At 44.9% G+C, this 26,199-nt stretch overlaps 1 protein-coding gene across 5 annotated transcripts in view; it reads left to right on the top strand.

The window, feature by feature from the left end:
• The window catches only part of LOC110492595 (protein NDRG3), a 56,777-nt gene that overhangs the window by 27,187 nt on the left and 3,391 nt on the right, over nucleotides 1-26,199 (top strand). For 3 of the 5 annotated variants that reach the window (XM_021567021.3, XM_036947611.2, XM_090203823.1), the window contains 12 exons: nucleotides 15,705-15,810; nucleotides 16,212-16,332; nucleotides 16,810-16,872; nucleotides 17,022-17,082; nucleotides 18,672-18,758; nucleotides 18,866-18,922; nucleotides 19,143-19,246; nucleotides 19,345-19,410; nucleotides 19,767-19,818; nucleotides 20,035-20,082; nucleotides 20,305-20,340; nucleotides 20,597-20,648. In XM_021567021.3, coding sequence (XP_021422696.1) covers nucleotides 15,705-15,810; nucleotides 16,212-16,332; nucleotides 16,810-16,872; nucleotides 17,022-17,082; nucleotides 18,672-18,758; nucleotides 18,866-18,922; nucleotides 19,143-19,246; nucleotides 19,345-19,410; nucleotides 19,767-19,818; nucleotides 20,035-20,082; nucleotides 20,305-20,340; nucleotides 20,597-20,648 — 853 coding nt within the window. Of the gene's footprint in view, nucleotides 1-5,149; nucleotides 6,105-15,704; nucleotides 15,811-16,211; nucleotides 16,333-16,809; nucleotides 16,873-17,021; nucleotides 17,083-18,671; nucleotides 18,759-18,865; nucleotides 18,923-19,142; nucleotides 19,247-19,344; nucleotides 19,411-19,766; nucleotides 19,819-20,034; nucleotides 20,083-20,304; nucleotides 20,341-20,596; nucleotides 20,649-25,130; nucleotides 25,170-26,199 lie in introns of those variants that run through there. The other 2 variants (XM_090203824.1, XM_036947610.2) reach the window with 2 other exon arrangements.

The following is a 26,199-nucleotide window of genomic DNA, read 5'->3' as shown; positions in this document are numbered from 1 at the left end:
GGTCAGTGTAAATTCAGGGAACATTGGTATAGGGAAAACATACAACTCACTGTAAGTATGTAGCGCCCCCTGTAGCTGATGCCATGAACTACAATTGTATGAGTAGAGCTATTTCTATGCAAGTATGACGTTACTATTTCTGGTGACAATTGTTGAGCTGATAGTTCAGCACTGCACACAATTTATTACCTCAAGTTGGCAATCTGAGCACAACAGCCTTACCTGCTCACACTGCAGCGAACGCCTGGTTTGAGCCTCTTCCTACACCGAATATGTGCTCAGAGTGGGTAACCTGTAGAGAGGGGGCTGTATGTGGCCCAGGGAACCAACCCTTGTTTGCAGGGATTCCCTCTCCCCCTCACAGTAATGTCACTGTGAGGGAGGTGTTTCTCGTCAAGATGTTTGAATACGCTCACAGACCGATGTCTCTCAAAGATCTCCACCTTTTTAGATCTCCGCTGTCAGAGGTGGTCTGCACAGCTATAGACTGTTCAGGGCCAGCTCCCTGTGTCTTTCTGGGCCTGAGGAGGATATCCTTGTCCCAGCATTACTTCGGCGACCCCATTCATATGACCCACATAAATGGTTAAAAACTTGGAAACAAAGTGTTATCTCACATTTGTTGTGTAATTCCAGACATGCCACTTTACATAAATAAGCCAGATTATGGTCATACTAACCCCAGGAACCTGCTCTAATTTGAGTTTGTCTCTAGAATGGAGGTGGAGAGATTAGCCTGCTGCAGGCCATGGCAGCTGGGGATCCCAGGGTTGAGCCGAGGATCCAAGGTTTGGGCAGAGGTAGCAACAATAGCACTGACCCAGTTTGGAGCGTAGTTTTGGGCCGCTTTCCCTGTCCTGAATCGGCCCTAATCCTGACCTCCTCCAAATCCATTGTGTACTCGTTTTAGCAGATCTACAGTGTTTCTGCCACAGTGTCTCTGTGTGTGTACACTGAGTATACCAAACATTAGAAACACCTTCCTAATATTGATTTGCCCCCCCCCCCCTTTGCCATCAGAACAGCCTGAGGTCGTCGGGGCGTGAACTCTACAAGGAGTAAAAAGCCTTCCACAGGGAAGCTGGCCCGTGTTGACTCCCAATACTACCCACAGTTCTGTCAAGTTGGATGAATGTCCTTTGGACCATTCTTGATACACACGGGAAACTGTTGAGCGATGAAAAACCCAGCAGCGTTGCAGTTCTTGAAAAACTCAAACTGGTGCGTCTGGCACTTATATCATCCTCATCCAGAGCCAATGGCTAAGTAACAGACTCTTAGTGCAAACTGCTTCTGAAATGGACTGCCATCACAATGTATAGTAAGTAGCCTAACTGGAGACCGAGGAGAGCTAGTTCTTACCTTTCAATGAATGCCTTATGGTGTAGGCTGTGTTATGTTGCAGTACTGTGCTGTAGCCGTTGTCTCCTGATATTATTGCTGAAAGACGGCAACATGAAGGAACAATGGGCCACAGACATTGCTGGTGCTACTGTCTGGCTGGATTGCCCTCTGGAAGAGAAACTGAGTGGACATTGCATACAGGGTCCAGAGAGCTGGCTGAGAAAGCCATATTGTCTTCTTGACATCCCATATCTGCAGTTAACCCCCCCCCCCCCCCCCCAATTCATGCCACTTCTCCCGCGCTTCAACGAGCGTCTGCGTAGCCAGGTGCTAAAATAGAACTTGGTTCTATTTGTGACGCTTGACGCTCTCCCATCTCCTCATTTGGTTTTTAGGAGCATATACCCATGTGGGTGATTGAAAGATGAAAGGAGGTCCACAGTCCAGTTAGGGGTGGTAATGCACCTTAAAGTTGGTTGCCAACCGCCATATACATTCTGAAGAAGAAGAAGCCTGAAGGAGGAGAGATTACTAGAAACAAACTTGGTTTACCCTTTTATCTGTGGATTAATTGTCAGAGTAGAGGACCTTGTGCATTTCAGGTAAAATAACAACCCAGTGTTTATATCCCATGACAAATTAGCTAGCAACAGCAAGCTAGCTAAATGTTTAATTATTTTCAACCTGTCCCCAAATGAATATAGTTGGTTCAGAGTTCGTTTTGATATTTCAACCTGCGTCTGGTGTGGGTGGACAAAATCAACATGTGTGGGAAAGCGCGCGCGCGCGGTCTAGTCAGCATGTTAGAGGGGGCAGCCAGACCTCCTAAAGGAAAAGGATGGTATGCACATGACACCCTAATGCCCAATTCCAAATCAACCACCAACACGCCATTTTCTAAGAACTCTGTGGATTGGAATGGATTAGACGTCTATGTGAGGTTATTACCATATCATGCCTAAACCTAATATTTTAGTCAGGTGTTCAGTATCAGCCAATCCACAGGTAGTTTATTGATCCTCTTCCGATCCAACCATTAGTGTTCTTCCCCTGATGGCGATTCCCTCCACTTTCCCTCACACTCTTTCAGCCCTCTCCCAATGGCACTTACATGTTAGTCATTTAGCAGACACTCTTACCCAGAGCGACTTACAGTTAGTGCGTTCGTCTTAAGATAGTTAGGTGGGACAACCACATATCAGTCATAGTAAGCTACTTTGAGGGATAATTGATCAGAAAAGTCAGTGCTAGTGAGGAAAGTAAAGTGTGAGTGTTTAATTCACGAAAGGCTTTATTTAAGATACTTTTTGAAGAGGTAGGGTTTCAGATGTTTTCGGAAGATGGGCAGGGACTCTGCTGCCCTAGCTTCAGGGGGAAGCTGGTTCCACCATTGGGGTGCCAGGACAGCGAAGAGCTTGGACTGGGCTGAGATGAGATGGAGGGCCAATAGGCCAGAGGCAGAACGGAGTACTCAGGTTGGGGTTTAAGGTGTGAGCATCTGGTGAATTAGGAAAGTATTCAGACCCCTTCCCTTTTTCCACAGCCTTATTCTAAAAAAGAATGATGAGGGGGAATAGACAAAATAACAATCTACACACATACCCCATAATGACAAAGCGAAAACAACAGGTTTTCTGACAAATTTGCAAATGTATTAAACATTAAAAATATTCAGAGACTTTTGTATGAGACTAAATTAAGGTGCATTCTGTTTCATGTTTCCATTGATCATCCGTGAGATGTTTCTATATCTTGATTGGAGTCCACCTGTGATAAATTCAATTGATTGGACATGTTATCAGGGCCCACAGTTGACAGTGCATGTCAGTGCAAAAACCAAGCCATGAGGTTCGAAGGAATTGTTCCTCAAGCTCTGAGACAGGATTGTGTCGAGTCACAGATTTGGGGAAGGGTACCAGAAAATGTTTGCAGCATTGAAGATCCCTAAGAACACAGTGGCCTCCATCCTTCTTAAACAGAAGAAGTTTGGGACCACCAAGACTCTTCCTAGAGCTGGCCGCCCAGCCAAACTGAGCAATCCGGGGAGAAGGTTCTTTGTCAGGGAGGTGACCAAGAACCCGATGGTCACTCTTGACAGAGCTCCAGAGTTCCTCTGTGGAGATGGGAGAACCTACCAGAAGGACAACCATCTCTGTAGCACTCCACCAATCAGGGCTTTATAGTAGTGGCCAGACGAAAGCCACTCCTCAGGAGAAGGCACATGACAGCCAGCTTGGAGTTTGCTAAAAATGCCCCTGAAGGACGGATCGCCAGAAACAAGATACTCTGGTCTGATGAAACCAAGATTGAACTCTTTGGCCTGAATGCCAAGTGTCATGTCTGTATGAAACCAGGCTCCATCCTTATGGTGAAGCGTGGTGGCAGCATCATGCTGTTGGGATGTTTTTCAGCGGCAGGGACTAGGAGAATAGTCAGGATCAAGGGAAAGATGATCGGAGCAAAGTACAAAGAGGTCCTTGATGAAAACCTGCTCCAGAGCGCTCAGGACCTCAGACTGGGGTGAAGGTTCGCCTTCCAATAGGAAAATGACCCTAAGCACACAGCCAAGACAACGCAGGAGTGGCTTCAGGAAAAAGTCTCTAAATGTCCTTGAGTGGTCAGGCAAGAGCCCGGACATGAACCCGATCATGGAGAGACCTGAAAATAGCTGTGCAGTGACGTTCCCCATCCAACCTGGCAGAGCTTGAGAGGATCTGCAGAGAAGAATGGGGAAAAAACTCCCCAAATCAGGTGTGTCAAGCTTGTAGCGTCATACCTACGAAGACTAGGTGCTGTAATCGCTGCCAAAGGTGCTTCAACAAAGTACTGAGTAAAGGGTCTGAAATGCTTATGTAAATGTGTTATTTCAATATTTAATATTGTAAAAAAAAATAGCAAAAAAATCTAAACCTGTTTTTGCTTTGTCATTATGTGGTATTTTGTGTACATTGATGAAGGAAAAAACAATTTAATACATTTTAGAATAAGGCTGTAACGTAACAAAATGTAACCTGCTCTTAAACGCTAGTAAAACTAAGTGCATGCTCTTCAACCGATCACTACCCGCACCCGCCCGCCCGACTATCGCTACTCTGGACGGTTCTGACTTCGAATATATGGACAACTACAAATACCTAGGTGTCTGGTTAGACTGTGAACTCTCCTTCCAGACTCACATTAAGCATCTTCAATCTAAAATTAAATCTAGAGTTGGCTTCCTATTTATCAACAAAGCCTCCTTAACTCATGCTCATCAGGTCGCAATTGTAAATGAGAACTTGTTCTCAACTTGCCTACCTGGTTAAATAAAGGTGAAATAAATAAATAAAAATGCTGCCAAATATATCTTCGTAAAACTGACTATCCTACCAATCCTTGACTTCAGCGACATAAATTACAAAATAGCCTCCAACACTCTAGTCAACAAATTGGATGCAGTCTCTCACAGTGCCATCCGATTTGTCACCAAAGCCCCATATACTACCCACCACTGCGACCTGTATGCTCTCGTTGGCTGGCCCTCGCTACATATTCCTCGCCAAACCCACTGGCTCCAGGTCATCTATAAGTCTTTGCTAGGTAAAGCCCCTCCTTATCTCAGCTCACTGGTCTCCATAGCAACACCCACCCATAGCACGCGCTCCAGCAGGTATATTTCACTGGTCATCCCCAAAGCCAACACCTCCTTTGGCTGCCTCTCCTTCCAGTACTCTGCTGTCAATGACAAACTAATTGCAAAAATCACTGAAGCTGGAGTCTTCTATCTCCCTCACTAACTATAAGCATCAGCTTTCAGAGCAGCTTACTGATCACTGCACCTGTACACAGCCCATCTATAAATAGCCCAACCAAATACCTCATCCCCATTTTTTATTTTTGCTCTTTTGCACCCCAGTATCTATGCTTGCACATCATCTGCACATCTATCACTTGTGTTAATGCTAAATTGTAATTATTTCACCACTATGGCCTTTTTATTGCCTTACCTCCCTAATCTTAATATATTTGCACACACTGTATATACATTTTTCTATTGTGTTATTGACTGTACGTTTGTTTATCTCATGTGTAACTCTGTTGTTTTTGTTGCACTGCTTTGCTTCATCTTGGCCAGGTCGCAGTTGTAAATGAGAACTTGCGCTCAACTGGCCTACCTGGTTAAATAAAGGTGAAATAAAAAATCAACAAAGCCTGACGGTAGGGAGGGGCAGTTCCTCTTGTTGCTTCGTAGGCAAGTACCATGGTCTTGCAATGGATGCGAGTTTCGGCTGGAAGCCGGTAGAGTTTTTGCGGAGAAGCGGGGTGACATGGTAGACTTTGTTCAACCTACTGGCCCTTCTGACCTTCTAAATGCAATTACAAAGGGCTACTGAGTGCCTAGACGACCCTGAGAGCTTTGTGCATACCCAGCAAGAAGCACACTCCCTCCCCCTTCTTCCTCCACGTCTCTCTCTCGAGCTTCCATTCACACCGCCTCTCCAATCCCTCAGTCTCTCTCCCTCTCCCTCCCCCTCTCACACATTCTCCTCCCATCTTTTGATGGGACCAGCTGCTGCTATCGAAGAAATTTCAGTCGTTCCTTGTGGGCTCTCCGTTCTGTCGTTGCCCCCTCTCCGCCGTCATCTCTCCGCCACTACCGCCCCTTTCACAGACAACACAGGGACAGACAGCACTCTTCTCTCCTTTCTCTGGCTGACAAAATGACAGCCGTTATGGACCTCAACCAGATTGCCATCGCCTGTTCGGCCATTGCTGTAGTGGTGAGTGAGACTCTCTGTTAGATTGTGTGGGGTTGTATTTATTGCTGATACCATCGCCAGTCACCCTCCGTGGCCTGCCTGTTGCTTGAGCTCTGACCCTGAGCAGCAGTGTTTTTGATTTCTCTGGGTTGTTTCTCGGGGGTGTGATCTCTATGGCATGGGAAAGTAGGTGGTAGGCAGTGTGGTGATGTGGGCAAGCGTATAACTGAGGAAACAAAAAACCTGCTGAGCATATTTGTGCTAGTGAGTGTGACTATGTTGTGTTCGTGACAAAGAGATAATGCATCTGTCTTTGTCTGTCTCTCTGTGTGTGTTTTATTCACCCTCTTGATGCCGATCCAGCGAAAGGCGAATGAACAGTGTTGTCAGTGTATCAATACACCAGCCAGGTAAAGGGTTTGTCACTGTCAGGGGCCTTGAGAATATCAATCAGACTGAGGGAAATGTGACAGGCGTATACCAAGTGGAAGGCATTGCGAAGGTGGGAGAGTACAGAGACTGCATTGTTTACCCCATCCAGTGGAGTGAGGGGTGAGGTTTAGTCCTGGGGGTGGGGTTTAGTCCTGGGGGTGGGGTTTAGTCCTGGGGGTGGGGTTTAGTCCTGGGGGTGGTGTTTAGTCCTGGGGGTGGGGTTTAGCCCTGGGGGTGGGGTTTAGCCTTGGGGGGTGGGGTTTAGCCTTGGGGCGTGGGGTTTAGCCTTGGGGCGTGGGGTTTAGCCTTGGGGCGTGGGGTTTAGCCTTGGGGCGTGGGGTTTAGCCTTGGGGCGTGGGGTTTAGCCTTGGGGCGTGGGGTTTAGCCTTGGGGCGTGGGGTTTAGCCTTGGGGCGTGGGGTTTAGCCTTGGGGCGTGGGGTTTAGCCTTGTGGGGTTTAGCCTTGTGGGTTTTAGCTCTGGGGGGGTGGGGTTTAGCCTTGGGGGGGGTGGGGTTTAGCCTTTGGGGGGTGGGGTTTAGCCCTGGGGGGGGTGGGGTTTTGAGGAAAAGGGAAGGTCTCCTCTCTCCTTAAAGACAGTCCTCCATCTCTTCATTCCCTGTGGTTGCAGAGATGGAATATGACACCGGTTGTTTTCCAGTCCTACAGGCTGTGTATTTTATGCAGCATGTCTGTGTGAGTGAGGGAGAGATTAGCCTAACCACCAGCTGGGACCATATTTATTTTTTGAAATGGACGCTTCGCTTGCTTGTTGAGTCACTACCTGGTTCCACTGTGTGGACTGGTTCCTTCACTTCCTTCACTGCGTTCAGTGTGGTCCTGCCTAGACTAAAACACAGACTCCTACCACACAATGGGTTAGGTTATCCATCTCTCCTCCCTGTGTCTCTTTCGCCCCAGGCTACTGGGAGACGTGGCTTATTTATTTATGTATTTTTGTTGTTGTTGACAATTTCAAACCCACTACAACCACACATGGCAGTACAATGCCATTAAAATCATTGAGGATGACACCAAAAAGTTGAAACGTATTCTATTGTGGTCCTGATGAAAATACATGCAAACTAAATATACACGATTATAACATCAAAACAAAATGCTTCATCTCAATAGGGAAGAAACCGTAAAAGGAATAAAATAGATTACCAAGTAACGTTAATTGAAACAATTATACTTTCTTCAAGCCTGTGCAGTTTTAAAGCATTTTTGTCCATGAACCATTTCTTAAAACTCCCTAGCGTAGGGATGGTTTTGATATGGTTTGGTACACTTGACTGAGAAGTTGGAAGAGTTTCTCACTTTGTGTTTGGAACCAAACAGGATACATTGTCTTCCCTAAATGCAGAGAATGTTGTCGGATAACCACTTACTGACTTTGGTCAGTTGGCTGCTTAGGTTCTTTTCAATGGTCTCCTTTTCCTAATGTGAAACCAAGAGGGCAGCATCATCCACATACAGGAACGGAGGGCATGAACAGGCAGAGTCCATGTCATTTAGGTAGAGTAACAAATCGATGACCTCAAAATACTCCCCGGGGTACATCACAGTTTATCTCCTTCGCGTCAGACGGTGTCCTGCCCACATCCACCCTTTGGATCCTATCAGCTAGGTATGACGTCACCCATAATAAAGTGCTGTTGCCAAAACCAATTCTGTTCAGTTGGTACAACTACAGTGCCTTGCGAAAGTATTCGGCCCCCTTGAACTTTGCGACCTTTTGCCACATTTCAGGCTTCAAACATAAAGATATAAAACTGTATTTTTTTGTGAAGAATCAACAAGTGGGACACAATCATGAAGTGGAACGACATTTATTGGATATTTCAAACTTTTTTAACAAATAAAAAACTGAAAAATTGGGCGTGCAAAATTATTCAGCCCCTTTACTTTCAGTGCAGCAAACTCTCTCCAGAAGTTCAGTGAGGATCTCTGAATGATCCAATGTTGACCTAAATGACTAATGATGATAAATACAATCCACCTGTGTGTAATCAAGTCTCTGTATAAATGCACCTGCACTGTGATAGTCTCAGAGGTCCGTCAAAAGTGCAGAGAGCATCATGAAGAACAAGGAACACACCAGGCAGGTCCGAGATACTGTTGTGAAGAAGTTTAAAGCCGGATTTGGATACAAAAGGATTTCCCAAGCTTTAAACATCCCAAGGAGCACTGTGCAAGCGATAATATTGAAATGGAAGGAGTATCAGACCACTGCAAATCTACCTAGACCTGGCCGTCCCTCTAAACTTTCAGCTCATACAAGGAGAAGACTGATCAGCGATGCAGCCAAGAGGCCCATGATCACTCTGGATGAACTGCAGAGATCTACAGCTGAGGTGGGAGACTCTGTCCATAGGACAACAATCAGTCGTATATTGCACAAATCTGGCCTTTATGGAAGAGTGGCAAGAAGAAAGCCATTTCTTAAAGATATCCATAAAAAGTGTTGTTTAAAGTTTGCCACAAGCTACCTGGGAGACACACCAAACATGTGGAAGAAGGTGCTCTGGTCAGATGAAACCAAAATTGAACTTTTTGGCAACAATGCAAAACGTTATGTTTGGCGTAAAAGCAACACAGCTGAACACACCATCCCCACTGTCAAACATGGTGGTGGCAGCATCATGGTTTGGGCCTGCTTTTCTTCAGCAGGGACAGGGAAGATGGTTAAAATTTATGGGAAGATGGATGGAGCCAAATACAGGACCATTCTGGAAGAAGGAGTCTGCAAAAGACCTGAGACTGGGACGGAGATTTGTCTTCCAACAAGACAATGATCCAAAACATAAAGCAAAATCTACAATGGAATGGTTCAAAAATAAACATTACCAGGTGTTAGAATGGCCAAGTCAAAGTCCAGACCTGAATCCAATCGAGAATCTGTGGAAAGAACTGAAAACTGCTGTTCACAAATGCTCTCCATCCAACCTCACTGAGCTCGAGCTGTTTTGCAAGGAGGAATGGGGAAAAATTTCAGTCTCTCGATGTGCAAAACTGATAGAGACATACCCCAAGCGACTTACAGCTGTAATCGCAGCAAAAGGTGGCGCTACAAAGTATTAACTTAAGGGGGCTGAATAATTTTGCACACCCAATTTTTCAGTTTTTGATTTGTTAAAAAAGTTTGAAATATCCAATAAATGTCGTTCCACTTCGTGATTGTGTCCCACTTGTTGTTGATTCTTCACAAAAAAATACAGTTTTATATCTTTATGTTTGAAGCCTGAAATGTGGCAAAAGGTCACAAAGTTCAAGGGGGCCGAATACTTTCGCAAGGCACTGTAAATATCATGGTTCATAGTATCAAATGCTTTTTGTATGTCAAGCATGAGCATAGCACAGAAGTTACACTTTGTGTGAATTCAATTTCATGCTTGATAAAAAGTATAGCAAACACGTGTCAGTAGAATAGGATTGTGTAAAAAGGTCATATACAATGTTATGGTCATCATGTACTTTATGATCTGTTCATGGAGTGCTCTTCCTAAAATATTTGACAAGACACTGAAGATTGACACTGGTCTGTAGGTCCCTTGTTCAACTTGGCTTCCTTTCTTGTATAAAGGAACAACTCTGACATGTTTAAACTCTTGTGGTACCTTTCCATGTTGAATGGAAAGACTGATGTGTCTTTTTACATGACGTCCAATAGGATTAGCATCATCACATCGGAATCTAGCTGGGATCCAATTGTGTTCCTTTCTGTTTGTCGAGATCTTTAAACATCTTTGTAACAGTTGAAACCTCGTAAATGCGAACTGTCCTTTGTAGATGCCCTTGGCTGAATAATAGGTTTCAATAGGATGGTTTCCAAAGGTTCCAGAGTATTCTGGGAGTTGGTCAGCAAGGTTGCTAGTAATGGTGGTGGAAAACGCTTGAATGTTTATCAGAACATCTGCCTCTCCTGCTGCTGAACCATCCTTGAATCCTTCTTCATTTAGCTTAAAGTGGCTCTACAAAACACCACCGACCATGATTATTGCCATGTTGCTTTTCTCTCTCTAATATGGAAAAGCAGGATCCGTGTTGTCGTGGTAACCGATAGTGTTCAGCTTTTCTCTTTTTAACTTGTTCTGTATTAAGTGCTTCCTCTAGGTCTGTCTTTGTTGTCGTTCAGAGGAGGTGAATGTTAGGCTTTTACCAATGAATACTAACTTTTAGGCTTCATCAAAACAAAAATAGTATGACTATTGTTTACACCTCAAACCCCCTCAAGTGCCACCTCAGATCCACATGCCCCTTTTGAGAAATGGGTCCAAACTTGCAGTGCTCTCTGAAGGACACGATGTAGACCAAGGGTAGTAGGGCTGGGAATTGCCAGTGACCTCACTATTCTATATGTACTGCAACTCGATTTGGTGATTCGATGGTTCTGGACATATTGCTCACGATATGTCTGCTGCAGAGGGACGAGAGAGCCATGAGAAAATGTATTTTGATCGGTCATGGAATTTAAAGGGCTGATAACAAACTGGCTCCCTATTTTAAAAACTAGAGCTTAAGCTATGAAGGAAAAACATGAGTTTTTACTAGAGGTACTGCCAACTAGCGCAAAAATATTGTCAAAATGATACAATATATCATCAAAAATAATATATTTAATTCCCCCCCCCATCACTAAGGGGTAGGCAACTATATTCAGACGAGGGATGATTTCTGTCTGCGTGGATAGTTGGGTGGCCGGAACATAAGTTATATTTATTTGCAGTGTACAAATGATAATTAACACTTTATTTGGATAGTCCGTCTATCTACTAACCCTAGCTCTATCCTAACCTTTATCTTAACCCTAACCTAAACTCTTACCCTAACCCTTATTCTAACCGTAACCTTAGCAAGCAGTTGCTTGTCAACAAATAGTATGATTATCTACAGATGGACTATCTGGACTATCCAAACAAAGTGACTGAAAATAACAATTTCATACCTTGATTACGTTGAGACACGATCACATTTTTTTACAAAAAAACCCATTCTTCTCAGGATACTGCTGCAGCAGGTCCCCTCTCCTCATCACATGACCCCTGATCTAGATGTAGCAGCCTGTTCTTCTCAGGATACTGCTGCAGCAGGTCCCCTCTCCTCATCACATGACCCCTGATCTAGATGTAGCAGCCTGTTCTTCTCAGGATACTGCTGCAGCAGGTCCCCTCTCCTCATCACATGACCCCTGATCTAGATGTAGCAGCCTGTTCTTCTCAGGATACTGCTGCAGCAGGTCCCCTCTCCTCATCACATGACCCCTGATCTAGATGTAGCAGCCTGTTCTTCTCAGGATACTGCTGCAGCAGGTCCCCTCTCCTCATCACATGACCCCTGATCTAGATGTAGCAGCCTGTTCTTCTCAGGATACTGCTGCAGCAGGTCCCCTCTCCTCATCACATGACCCCTGATCTAGATGTAGCAGCCTGTTCTTCTCAGGATACTGCTGCAGCAGGTCCCCTCTCCTCATCACATGACCCCTGATCTAGATGTAGCAGCCTGTTCTTCTCAAGATACTGCTGCAGCAGGTCCCCTCTCCTCATCACATGACCCCTCCATTGTGACCAGACAGATATCAGCAGTGCACAGCCGCTCAACCTTGTGCCAGGAATACATAAAAACTGTTATTGGGACTGCTGCTGTTTTCAAAGCATCAAGTGCTTTGTTTTGTTTGGTCAAGGCCACCATTGACTGAGAAGCTATTTGAGGTCATTGACGTTTCAGAAGAAAAAGCTATGTGTTTTTTTGTCTTTCTCTCAAGCTTCCATTTCATCTGGTAGATAAAAGCCCCAGGCGACAAAATATATATATTTTTTTGATCCTTCAGTTGTGGCAATTCTTGTCTACTGAAGCCTCTTTGATCAGAGTCGTCATATTCAACAGGGTTACAGGTGTCTGTTTCAGGGACCAGGCTGAAGGCACCTCGCATGTATCCTCCATCTCTCACAACGTTTCACACAGCCAAGCCCTTCAACCGCAGCTTCTATTTATACTCCTCCTCACCCAGATAGGAGTGTGACTCTGCCAGGTGTCAGCGCAGCTGAGGGAGGTATTTATACAGGCCTGGGTTGAACAACTACAATCCATATTGTATAGCTATTGTATTTGCTTTTTGCAGACATGGCTGAATAAGACAGGTTTAGCCTAATCTCTAACCTACCCCCCTCCCAGACCCCATGGTGTTGAGTGTTGCTCAATGTTCTGGTGACGTGGATGATTCTGAACAGTTGTTTGAGAGGGCCTCATGTCTCAGCGTGGCGTCCTCCCATCCAGTTTAGATCTCTGACGCAGTACGGCCCTCAAACCACCGTCTCTGTGGTTTTCAGCTGCACCAATGGACGGAAGCTGAACGCTGACATAGGCACACGCGTTTAGTAGGGTTCCTATATTTGGGTCTCTGCTTGTTTGTTGGTTTTTCTCGCTAAAACTGACCACCACGCCATTATTGCTACCAGACAGAAACATGCCTCACGCTAGGTTGTAGTAGCACTGTGCTTACTAGTAAACTATATGGTTGAATCACACCTCTATATGCATTGCCTTCATTAACTTTTTGATGTTGATGTGTTCCTGTGTTGAATAAACAGCATATATGGAAGAAGTTATCTCTACCTACATGTACATACTACCTCAACTAACCGGTACCCCCGCACATTGACTCTGTACCGGCACCCGCTGTATATACTGTTATTTTACTGATGCTCTTTAATTACTTGTTACTTATCTCTTATTCTTATTAATATTTTTTTAAACTGCACTCTTGGTTTGGGCCTTTTAAGTAAGAATTTCACTAAGGTCTACTACACCTGTTGTATTCAGCAGTACACTGTAAGGTCTACTACACCTGTTATATTCAGCAGTACACTGTAAGGTCTACTACACCTGTTGTATTCAGCAGTACACTGTAAGGTCTACTACACCTGTTGTATTCAGCAGTACACTGTAAGGTCTACTATACCTGTTGTATTCAGCAGTACACTAAGGTCTACTACACCTGTTGTATTCAGCAGTACACTGTAAGGTCTACTACACCTGTTGTATTCAGCATTTCACTGTAAGGTCTACTACAGCTGTTGTATTCAGCAGTACACTGTAAGGTCTACTACACCTGTTGTATTCAGCAGTACACTGTAAGGTCTACTACACCTGTTATATTCAGCAGTACACTGTAAGGTCTACTACACCTGTTATATTCTGCAGTACACTGTAAGGTCTACTACACCTGTAGTATTCAGCAGTACACTGTAAGGTCTACTACACCTGTTGTATTCAGCAGTACACTGTAAGGTCTACTACACCTGTTGTATTCAGCAGTACACTGTAAGGTCTACTACACCTGTTGTATTCAGCAGTACACTGTAAGGTCTACTACACCTGTTGTATTCAGCAGTACACTGTAAGGTCTACTACACCTGTTATATTCTGCAGTACACTGTAAGGTCTACTACACCTGTTGTATTCAGCAGTACACTGTAAGGTCTACTACACCTGTTGTATTCAGCAGTACACTGTAAGGTCTACTACACCTGTTGTATTCAGCAGTACACTGTAAGGTCTACTACACCTGTTGTATTCACCAGTACACTGTAAGGTCTACTACACCTGTTGTATTCACCAGTACACTGTAAGGTCTACTACACCTGTTGTATTCAGCAGTACACTGTAAGGTCTACTACACCTGTTGTATTCACCAGTACACTGTAAGGTCTACTACACCTGTTGTATTCAGCAGTACACTGTAAGGTCTACTACACCTGTTGTATTCAGCAGTACACTGTAAGGTCTACTACACCTGTTGTATTCAGCAGTACACTGTAAGGTCTACTACACCTGTTGTATTCAGCAGTACACTGTAAGGTCTACTACACCTGTTGTATTCAGCAGTACACTGTAAGGTCTACTACACCTGTTGTATTCACCAGTACACTGTAAGGTCTACTACACCTGTTGTATTCAGCAGTACACTGTAAGGTCTACTACACCTGTTGTATTCAGCAGTACACTGTAAGGTCTACTACACCTGTTGTATTCAGCAGTACACTGTAAGGTCTACTACACCTGTTGTATTCAGCAGTACACTATAAGGTCTACTACACCTGTTCTATTCGGAGCATGTGACTAATAACATTTGATTTGAAGCTGTTAAATGACATTTAATGTTGAATTAGCGTCAGGTCTAAGGGCTGTGGACGGACAGAGATTCCCATCCCCACATAATTAGATTAGCCAGACGTCAGATGATGTTATCTGTGAGACGAGACGGGTAGAGGGCCCTCTACTTATCCACACATCTGCGTTGCGTGTGTGTGTATGGTGTGAGAGACTACAGTGTGCACATATGCGTCTGGTGTGGCGCCAACAGCACCTCCTGACATTAGCCGTGCCGCTCACATGCAGCGGTCATTGTGACCACAGAGATATGGGTCATGAGGATCCAGCCAGTCAGTTTTCAATCTAGGTCATCCTCTAGGCTACCTGCTAAAGAGGACCCAGTTTTCATCATGAAATTATTTTCTCTCTCCTACTGTCTCCTACTGACACTTTTTGAAAATCACTTCCTCAGCGAGCCTAATTGTCAGTAGGAGACCGAAAATCACTTCCTCGGCAAGGATGTCTCCTACTGGCACTTTGAAAATCACTTCCTCAGCGAGGATGTCTCCTACTGGCACTTTGAAAATCACTTCCTCAGCGAGGATGTCTCCTACTGGCACTTTGAAAATCACTTCCTCAGCGAGGATGTCTCCTACTGGCACTTTGAAAATCACTTCCTCAGCGAGGATGTCTCCTACTGGCACTTTGAAAATCACTTCCTCAGCGAGGATGTCTCCTACTGGCACTTTGAAAATCACTTCCTCAGCGAGGATGTCTCCTACTGGCACTTTGAAAATCACTTCCTCAGCGAGGATGTCTCCTACTGGCACTTTGAAAATCACTTCCTCAGCGAGGATGTCTCCTACTGGCACTTTGAAAATCATTTCCTCAGCGAGGATGTCTCCTACTGGCACTTTGAAAATCATTTCCTCAGCGAGGATGTCTCCTCCTCGGTGTATGAATGAATAATGCATGTTTTTTTCTCAAATTTGCACCTGAATAGTTTTATGACTGACTGACTGGCACTAAAAGGCTGGCTCCTCTAAGCTCCACAGACACCGCCGGCCCTGACCCAGACCATGCTGTCTTGTGTTTCAGGAGCATGACATCGAGACCTCCCATGGTGTTCTGCACGTGACGATGAGGGGCACCCCCAAGGGCAATAGACCAGTCATCCTCACCTACCATGACATTGGTCTCAACCGTAAGTGTACACACATTCAGGCTCTCATTGGCCTAGCTAGGCTTTGAAATCTCTCCAAACACCACTGAAATGCATAATATCACGGGTGAATTGTCATTAGAACAGTTGACGCTGTAGAGATGTAAGAAACTGTAGGGTTGAAGTTAGAAAGCTCCTTGAGCATTGGAGATATGAGTCACTATGTCAGACTGGATTGCTCCACCAGTTGACTGCCTCATTGTAAAACAACACTGATTGTTTCAGTATATTTTTTTGGTTGATTACTGGTATGGGATGGGATTTCTTGACACGCTCAATGTTACATTCAGTGTCGTCGTTTTTGTTAAATGTCTATTTGAGTAGGACCCATAAATGGGGTGACTTTAAACAGTGCTGCCCCCCCCCCCCCCTCCCCCTTGCAGATAAGTCCTGTTTCAACACACTGTTCAACTTTGAAGACATGCAGGAGATCACATCCCACTTCGCTGTGGTCCACGTGGACGCCCCAGGACAGCAGGAGGGTGCTCCCCCATTCCCCACAGGGTAAGAGGCCAGTTCACTCAAGTCATCATCCTCAACATCATGTAATAATATCACCACAAGTATCAACACAGTCATGATTGATATTGTAGACCTGAATAAATGGTGGCTATGTCAGAGCCAGAGTAAACCATGAGGTCCTCTGGCTGCACCTTGCGCTGACTCTTCCCCTGGCACCGCCTCCCCTGGCTCCGCCTCCCCTTCCACTGGCCCCGCCTCCCCTTCCTCTGTGTGAGTGAAAGGACCGTTTCAGACCAGGAGTCACATGGCCGGCCAGAACATGACATGGCTTTGGACTTTCATCAACTTGATAGGATGGTGTGCTGCTCCAGGTGTCTGGTAGTGTCTCTGGTCGTCAGTCCATTTTAAAAAACTAAACAGAGAGTCTGTTTCAAATAACTAGTGCCAGTTACCTCACCAAGGCAGACCTATTGTACCTCAGTGATCCTGGTCCTACCGCTGTCTGTCTGTCCGTCCCAGGTACCAGTACCCTACCATGGATGAGCTGTCTGAGATGCTGCCGTCTGTCATGACTCAGCTGAAGTAAGTTCTCCTGCAGTGTTTCCATCATGGATGTAGAACCCTATATTGTCTATGGTTTCCATAACTACCTCTTACACTGTTGTTTATTGACTTTTTCATTGTTGTTACTTCTTCATTGCGGCTTATATTTTTCTCTCCCCTTTCCCCAGGGTGACCAGTGTGATTGGGATTGGAGTTGGCGCTGGAGCCTACATCCTGTCCAGACTGGCTGTAAGTCCCCATTCCTCCTAGTCCTCCATATACCACATGAAGTCCTGCGCACCCTGCTTGTTTCCAAACATATAACAAGATCGTTTGTTAAGACAAAGGTCTTTACAGGGATCATTTGTTAAGACGAAGGTCTTTACAGGGATCATTTGTTAAGACGAAGGTCTTTACAGGGATCATTTGTTAAGACGAAGGTCTTTACAAGGATCATTTGTTAAGACAAAGGTCTTTACAGGGATCATTTGTTAAGACAAAGGTCTTTACAGGGATCATTTGTTAAGACAAAGGTCTTAAAGGGATCATTTGTTAAGACAAAGGTCTTAAAGGGATCATTTGTTAAGACAAAGGTCTTAAAGGGATCATTTGTTAAGACAAAGGTCTTAAAGGGATCATTTGTTAAGACAAAGGTCTTAAAGGGATCATTTGTTAAGATAAAGGTCTTAAAGGGATCATTTGTTAAGACAAAAGTCTTAAAGGGATCATTTGAGTTTTTGGCAATGATGACCTTTATCTGCTTCCGTAGAGTTAAATGAACGTGTGGATGCCATTTTTTTTATGTCTCTGTGTCCAGTGTGAAGGAAGTTTGAGGTAGTTTCGTGAGACAGTGCTAGCTAGCGTAATGACTGGAAATCTATGGTATCTGCTAGCATCTGCACTACTCCGTCGGTCCTCTGTCTTCAATAATAACTGGGCTGAACAAGGATGAACAGAGCAGTCTCTATCGATCTCCACTAACAAAATCATTTTACTACTTCTTCGACATATAAGGCATACTTTCACAAACCCTCTTTTCCTCTCTTGTTGTGTACATTCATTTCTTATGCGGTCTGTGTGTATCTAACCTAATGTCGCCGGTGTAAAAGTGTATCCATCTCGGTCCCAGCCAGAGAAAACAGACGCAATGGAATATGGCCATTGCAGTTAATTACCATAACGCAGCGCCCCACGTAGTTCTTGACTTGATTTCTCTCATGAAGGATTAGATTTCTCTCTAGAGAAACGGCGAGTTGGGTTCACAAAAAAATATATATACGGAATAAAAATATAAACGCAACATATTGTTGTTTCATGAGCTGAAGTAGAATTTTTCCATACCATACCATTCCTAAATGCTTAATTGTTTACATCCCTGTTAGTGAGCATTTCTCCTTTGCCAATATAATCCATCCACCTGACAGGTGTGGCATATCAAGAAGCTGATTAAACGGCATGGTCATTACACAGATGCACCTTGTGTTGGGGACTGTAAAAGGCCACTCGAAAATATGTGGTTGTCACACAAGACTTCGCCAAAGAAGTTTTTGAGGAAGCGTGTAATTGGCATGCTGGCAGCAGGACTGTTCCACCAGTCCTGCATGCGGCAGGTAGCCTAGCGGTTAAAACCAATGGACCAGTAACCGAGAGGTCGCTGGTTCGAAACCCCGATACCGACTAGGGGGGGAAACCTGTCTGTGCCCTTGAGAAAGGCACTTAACTCTACATGTGTGTGCTGCCCTGCTTCCTCTGCTGCTGGGCCCTGTCTGTGACTCCTTTGGTCCTCTATGTTCCACACAGTACGGTCAGTACAGTAACCCCCTATCCTCTGTCTTCAGCTCAATGAGCCGGCCCTGGTCGAAGGTCTGGTCCTCATCAATGTGGACCCTTGTGCAAAGGGCTGGATGGACTGGGCTGCCTCCAAGGTAAGAATGTGCCCACACACACACACACATTTCTATGCTAACTCTGTGCATTTTAGAGTCATACTAGATTGGCACCTTGGAACGTAATTATTTGTCCTTTGTTTTAGATGTCCGGTTGGACCAGCAACCTGGTGGACATAGTGATGGCCCACCACTTCAGTGATGTGAGTCAGAGGGCTGTCTGGAAGGGTGGGAGACTGGGATGGGACAGAGGGAAAGGGCGTGCAAACTGATATTTAATCTGAGAATAAGTTAATGGTTTAGTTAAGGATCCGTTTCTGGCGAGTCCGTTTGAAAGGTCTTGATAGCCCTGTCCAGGGGCAGAGCATACTGGCTGAATACGGTGGGTGGTTGAAAGTGCCGTAACAATCTTTGCCCCCTCAGGATGAGCTGTCTGACAACCAGGAGATCACCCAGACGTATCGGCTGCACATCGCCCAGGATATCAACCAGGAAAACCTGGCCCTCTTCTGCAATGCCTACAACAGGTAACAGTACTGTACATAGAACCCCAAGAATAACTGGCTGTCCATTTTGGGTAGAAATTATAGATGGGTTGATTTGGTTCATCTATTTGTTATGACAGCCGTCGGGACTTGGAGATTGAGAGGCCTGTCACCGGTCTGACTGACGACACGGTGAACACACTGACGTATGTAAACATGCTGCAGACTGTATTACTGCAGCTCCGTCTTATTGCCTTATGGATGTATGTTTTGTATGTGAGTTGTTGTTTTCTATAAATTGACTGGTTCGAGCCCTGAATGCTGATTTGGCTGACAGCTGTGGTATATCAGACCCTATTCCACAGGTATAAATAAAATAATACATTATTTTTACTGCTATAATTACGTTAGTAACCAGTTTTTATATAGCAATAAGGCACCTCGGGCGGTTTGTGGTATCTGACCAATATACCACGGCTAAGGGCTGTGTCCAGGCACTCCGCGTTGCGTCGTGCTTTTAGAACAGCCCTTAACCGGTTTTCCCTCCTGTCTCTCCATCCAGATGCACTTCTCTGCTGGTGGTTGGTGACACGTCCCCGGCTGTCGACGCAGTGGTGGGTGCCCACTTTATCTCCATGGTAACACAGTAGCGAATAAGCCAGAGGGTCTGATTCCAATACAAAGTATCAACCCCCATCAGGGACAGTGTGTTCAGTCTATAGAGACGGCGGTTGAGGTCACTAGACGTAACCTTTCTGAATAGGAGGGGCCAGACTGAACCCTGTCTAAACTGCTGTTGTATCGCATCCATCTTCTTTTCTCGTTTACAGGTTGAATGCAACTCGAGGTTAAATCCAACCAAAACAACCCTTCTTAAGGTGTGTTCAGTTACTCTTTTGTTGTTAGAAATAGGAGAAGGTAATGCTATGTGGTCCCTGCTGTTCTGCTCTCTAGTAATGCACACGATCTGAATGGTACTTAGAGGTTCAGCATTCTTCCATGTGTTCATAGGCCAGTGAATGTTAAGGTGTTTTGACTAACGGCATGGTCCTGTCTGTGAGATTCTCCACTCTGGTCATGCTCTGGTTACTTCCCTATAGATGCAAGACTGTGGCGGGCTTCCTCAGGTCATCCAGGTGAGTCATTTAACTCGTTTTGTGTTTGTCTTAAACGACACTTAAGTGGTCCTCTGTAACTCCGTTGTTCAGAGAATGGCGCTTGCTTTGCCGGGACCGTGAGTTTGATTTGCGGCACCACCCGTACGTAGAATGTATGCATTACAGGAAGTCGCTTGGGATGAAAGCTTCTGATTTATATCTCAACTGTTACTTAATTCAGTTTTATTTCAAATGGCTCCATTTTAATGGGATGTTTTCTGTTTGTGTCTTACAGCCGGGTAAACTAGCGGAGGCCTTCAAATACTTTATCCAGGGAATGGGTTACAGTGAGTACTGCTCCTTCTCCTTCAGTCGTCTCTGGTGTCAGACTTGGGGTTTTTCTCATGTCCTGGTTGTATCAGTCTGTTCCATGTCCTGTTTACTGAAGTCCACCTCTTATCTCAGAATGAGACCTCCGTCCAACTGATATCCCATAGAACGTGACCATTTCAGGCAGCAGCCCTACCATGTGGGCATCACACACAGACACACACACACACACAGAAGATACTCTTATCCAGAGTGACTTGCAGTAACCGCTAGGCTACCAGCCACACACACATTTATGCCCTAAACTAAGGCTAATGTAGCATTCGTGTAGCACTTCAAGAATACAGCGGAACCCCAGTATCTACAAAACCACATGTACTGGATGTCCAAGGATGACAAACTATTACTGGTAACTGACGCGGGAACTAACCTCAAGCTAACCTTGTCTCCTTTCTGTTTACAGTGACTTTTAACAACGGGTGTAAGTAGTGTGATGCTGAGTAAATAAATTACATGCAGCAGCATGGTCTTCCCTTGAACATGCACTACATTTGCCAAAAGTATGTGGACACCCCTTCAAATTAGCATATTTAACTATATAAGCCACACACGTTGCTGACAGGTGTATAAAATCGAACACACAGCCATGCACTCTCCATAGACAAACAGTCAGTAGAAGAACTCGGTGATCTTCAACGTGGCACGACAAAGGATGCCACCTTTCCAACAATTCAGTTCGTCACATTTCTGTCCTGCTAGAGCTGCCCCGGTCAACTGTAAGTACTGTTATTGTGAAGTGGAAACGTTTAGGAGCAGCAACGGCTCAGCCTCAAAGTGGTAGGCCACACAAGCTCACAGAGCGGATCCGCCGAGTGCTGAAGCATGTAGAATGTAAAAATCGTCTGCCTTCGGTTACAACACTCACTACCAAGTTCCAATCTGCCTCTGGAAGCAACATCAGCACAATAACTGTTCATCTGGAGCTTCATGAAATGGGTTTCCATGGCCAAGGAGCTGCACACAAGCCTAAGATCACCATGCGCAATGCCAAGCATCGGCTGGAGGGGGGTAAAGTTCACCACCATTGGACTCTGGAGCAGTGGAAACGCATTCTCTGGCATGATGAATCATGCTTCACCATCTGGCAGTCCGATGGACGAATCTGGGTTTGACGAATGCCAGGAGAACACTACCTACCTAAATGTGTAGTGCCAACTGGGAAGTTTGGTGGAGGAGGAATAATTGTCTGGGGCTGTTTTTCATTGTTCGGGCTAGGCCCCTTAGTTCCAGTGAAGGGAAATATTAATGCTACAGCATACAATGAAAATTAGACCAGGGACCATAAACTAGATCCAGCTGTGGGCCGATTTTTATTTATTGAGCGGATGGTCGGGGGACTGGAACATAATTACTAATCATTTGTAGACTTTACATTGACCGCAAGAAGATCAAATATATATATATAATTTTATTTTATTTTATTTTATTTTTTTTGACTAAAACAATCATTTCAAACCTTGCTTACTTTTTGTCTCTCTCTTGTGCTTGGGAATACTTGGAAACAGATTTTTTTTTAAATGAAAATCACTTGGAGATGATTTCCTGGTGTCTTTTTACAGTATTTTATGTCCAACAACGAAAATTCTACACCAGAAAACTCGGGGGTCAAATAAAAACACAGCGGGCCAAATTCGGCCCACGGCCTGCCAGTTGGGGAAGCCTGTTCATGACGATTCTGTGCTTCCAACTTTGTGGCAACAGTTCGGGGAAGGCCCTTCCCTGGTTCAGCATGACAATGCCCCTGTGCACAAAGTGAAGTCCATACAGAAATGATTTGTCGAGATTGGTGTGGAAGAACTTGACTGGCCTGCACAGAGCCCTGACCTCAACCCCATCGAACACCTTTGGAACGCTGAATGCGAGCCAGGCTTTATCGCCTAACATCAGTGCCCGACCTCACTAATACTCGTGGCTGAATGGAAGCAATGTTCCAACATCTAGTGGAAAGCCTTGCCAGACGAGTGGAGGCTGTTATAGCAGCAAAGGGGGGGACCAACTCCATATTAATGCCCATGATTTTGGAAATAGATGTTTGATGAGCACATACGTTTGGCAATGTAATATACATTGGTGTGTGGGATGATCTGTAACACACACCCGACAATGGTTCCTTCCCCCAGGTCTTAAGATGCAGTGCCCTAAACAGGGAGGGTGTTTACAGGCCTACCTTTTTAAAGCTGTGGTTCATTTAGGCCTGCTGAGAGCTGATCTGGCTTGTTGAATAATCATCATATTAGAAACAGACCACGTATTGGCCACTGTATCTTAGAACAGCCAAATTCTATTGGCTGTCTTTGATCACTTTGACATACTTGAATCTATTTTTTTTTCTTTTTTTCTGCGCTTCAAAATGTTTACTTTGTTCATATAAACATTTAAAGGTTTGAGTTGCTAGCTCACAGAGTGGAAAATGTAAGGTGTTAGGGAGGTCAGAGTAAAAGCTGCTTGACTATTACAATAGTCTCAATGAGTTTTTGTTGTTCTCCCTTTGGAATCTTCATCTGAACATTAAGCCTTCTGTACCTGTGTAAACCTCACTGGCAAAACCCTGCACCCCTCGTCTGGCTTGCCCTCACCATCCTCACCCCTGGCCCTCTCCCCATGACCCCTGGCCTTCACCTACCCTCCCCTGGTCCCTACCCCTGACTGGGCTGACTGAGGCTCCAGTGGTTCTCCAGGTATGGTAATGTCAGTGGCAGATTAGTGTTCTCATTAAAGGCTGCTCTTAAGCCCCACAGCATGGCCTGCCCCCCTGCCCTGGGGACCTGTCTGGAATCCCGTGAGCCCTGCCCCCCTGCCCTGGGAACCTGTCTGGAATCCCATGAGCACTGCCCCTCTGCCCTGGGAACCTGTCTGGAAGCCCTGAGCCGCCTGGCCAGCCTGTTGTGCTCTGCTCTGCTGGAAATGTGCTGCTTGGGTTTGTTCTGCTACTGCAGGGACACTCACATGGTGCTGCTGGAAGGTAATGTCAGGAGAGCAGGGCCTCAAGAACCATGCCGCCTCCGCACAGCACTGTGGGAAGGAAGATCTGTCGTTGCCTTATTCCAAATCCTATCCTGTGAGGGTGACCATTGATGTTTTGTCTGCAACAAGTGACTACAGAGGCACTCGAAGCGGCACCCTAGGGGCTGGCCCGGGGTTAGTTTTGGATTGAGTGTTGGTTCATCCCACGCCCCCTCATTCTTCCACTTCTTGGAGGTCTGTTTTCCTGCTTGAAGAGTTATTCTGGATACCCATCCTAGTTATTGAATGAACTAGAATTTTCAATGGAATACAGTATAGCTTGAAAAAACCATTTTCACTCATCAAACCCTTGATAGCCCTCCTGTATGTTGTTTTTCTTGTGAACCCTGTCTCTGTTGAGGTGTTAAGTATGGTGGTTTCCTCGCCGTCTGAGCGTTCACATCACACGCGTTATGCTCTTCGTCCACACCAAGCAATGGCACGTTTTAGAAAGTACCTTCCCTTTCTGAGAATACCTAAACATTGAAACAGTTGAGGACATTGTGAGCTTTCACAAACACATAATTGTGGCATACTGTAGGAGGTTTGTAACTCTGTAGCGTTCAGGCTACGCCTTCTGTCAGGTGGCTCATCCCAGAAGATCAGCATTGTGTTGAAAGGAAAGCAGTAAGCTAGCAGGAGATTGGTTTGAGTGTGAATAGATGAGCAGTAGAGCTGGGACTTTAAACTGAAAATGATCGACACCCGACGATCATTACCACAACCAAATTACTGACACCGATAATCACAATAAATAGCCTACTAGAGAAATGTGAAGTTTAAAGGAAATACGTTTGATAATGGTACAATTGATAGTAACAACATTCAAAGTAGTAGTAGTAGTGCTAATGGTATGGTAATATATAAGAGGTGGCTAACAAGTGTACATGAATGTTATATGGTTATCGTGATAGTTCAGTCAATTTATCGTTCTATGGATTTGTGTCCATATCGCCCAGCTTTACTGAACAGTCAAGTGCTCGTCGAGGCCCTGTTTGAATGGTTACTTTAGCACGGAAGACTGTAGTTCAGTGGGGAAATGATTGCAGTCGGGGGGGGGGGGGGGGGGGACACACACATTAAACTATCTCAACTGGATCAGACAATGTACTCATGAAGCACATCTTGGCTCAACGTTCTCTTCGGGTAATCTCAGGGCCACAGGTGACATTCTCTTTAGATTGACAGAACATTAAGAAAGCCTTCTGGCTATTTTCACAACTGTCAGAGATTTACTGAACATTCATGTAAAAGTCGATGGTGCTAGAATGAACTATACACGGTGCAGCTTCAAGTCTCTCCTAGGTAGGACGCAATGTATGTTTCTTTTCAGATCTTTTGTGAAGACGGCGCATTAATCTGACAGTCTCTCTCTGTACCCCTCCTTTATTTCTTCCCTCCTTCCTTCCTTTCTGCCCGTCCGTCAATGCTAACAGTCCCTCATGTACTGCTTAGCCACGTAAGCAGTGAATCAGGTACCAGGGCCATTGGTAGCAGCCTTGGCTGCGCCAGCCTGCCCTCTCTACCTCCAGTACACTACTCCCCCCAACCCTGTTTGCCCATCGCTGGTAGTCACTTTTTTAGCCATCTTCTCAAGTCTGAGATTTGAAGCATGTGGTCAACTTTATTTCATTTTTTTAAAGATTCCTTTTGTCTTGCTAAATGTGTGGTTTGAGAGGGCGTGGATGTTTTTATGTGATGTCTGTCAGGTAACATGGTTGTCTTATGTCTGTCTGTTCTTGTCTTTTTGTTATTTTTCTCTTCTGAACAGATGGCCCTCAAATCTCTTGTGCATGCTGCATAATCATATTGGCCTTTCCCATTTATTCATTTTTTCTCCAACAGTAAAAATGAATTGGAACTTGACCTGATCAGGCAATCTCTTTTTCTTTATGGGAGAATAATGAACACACTGAGGGATTCTGCTCAGACATTTCAGACCCCAACCACTTTAATGAGATGCATATGCAGTACCAGTCAAAAGTTTGGACACACCTACTCATTCCGGGGTTTTTCTTCATTTTTGTACTATTTTTTTACATTGTAGAATATTAGTGAAAACATCAAAATATGAAATAACACATATTTGACCTTTTATTTAACTAGGCAAGTCAGTTAAGAACAAATTCATATTTACAATTATGGCCTACCCCGGCCAAACCCTGACGATGCTGGGCCAATCGTGCGCCGCCCTATGGGACTCATGGGATACAGCCTGGAATCGAACCAGGGTCTGTAGTGACGCCTCTAGCACTGAGATGCAGTGCCTTAGACCGCTGCGCCACTCTGGAGCCCACATATGGAATCATGTAGCAAAAAAGTGTTAAACAAATCCAAATATATTTTATTTTTTAGATTCTTCAAAGTAGCCACCCACCCCAAGAGTGTGCAAAGCTGTCATCAAGGCAAAGGGTGGCTACATAGAAGAATCTCAAATATAAAATATATTTTGATTTGTTAAAAACCTTTTTTTTTGGTTATTACATGATTCCATATGTGTCATTT

This window comes from Oncorhynchus mykiss, chromosome 16, assembly GCF_057628025.1.
Source record: "Oncorhynchus mykiss isolate SJ-2025 chromosome 16, ASM5762802v1, whole genome shotgun sequence".
In the NCBI taxonomy this organism is placed as follows: Eukaryota; Metazoa; Chordata; class Actinopteri; order Salmoniformes; family Salmonidae; genus Oncorhynchus; species Oncorhynchus mykiss.
Note: the sequence above shows the minus strand (reverse complement) of the source record. Positions and strands in the feature narration are given on the sequence as shown.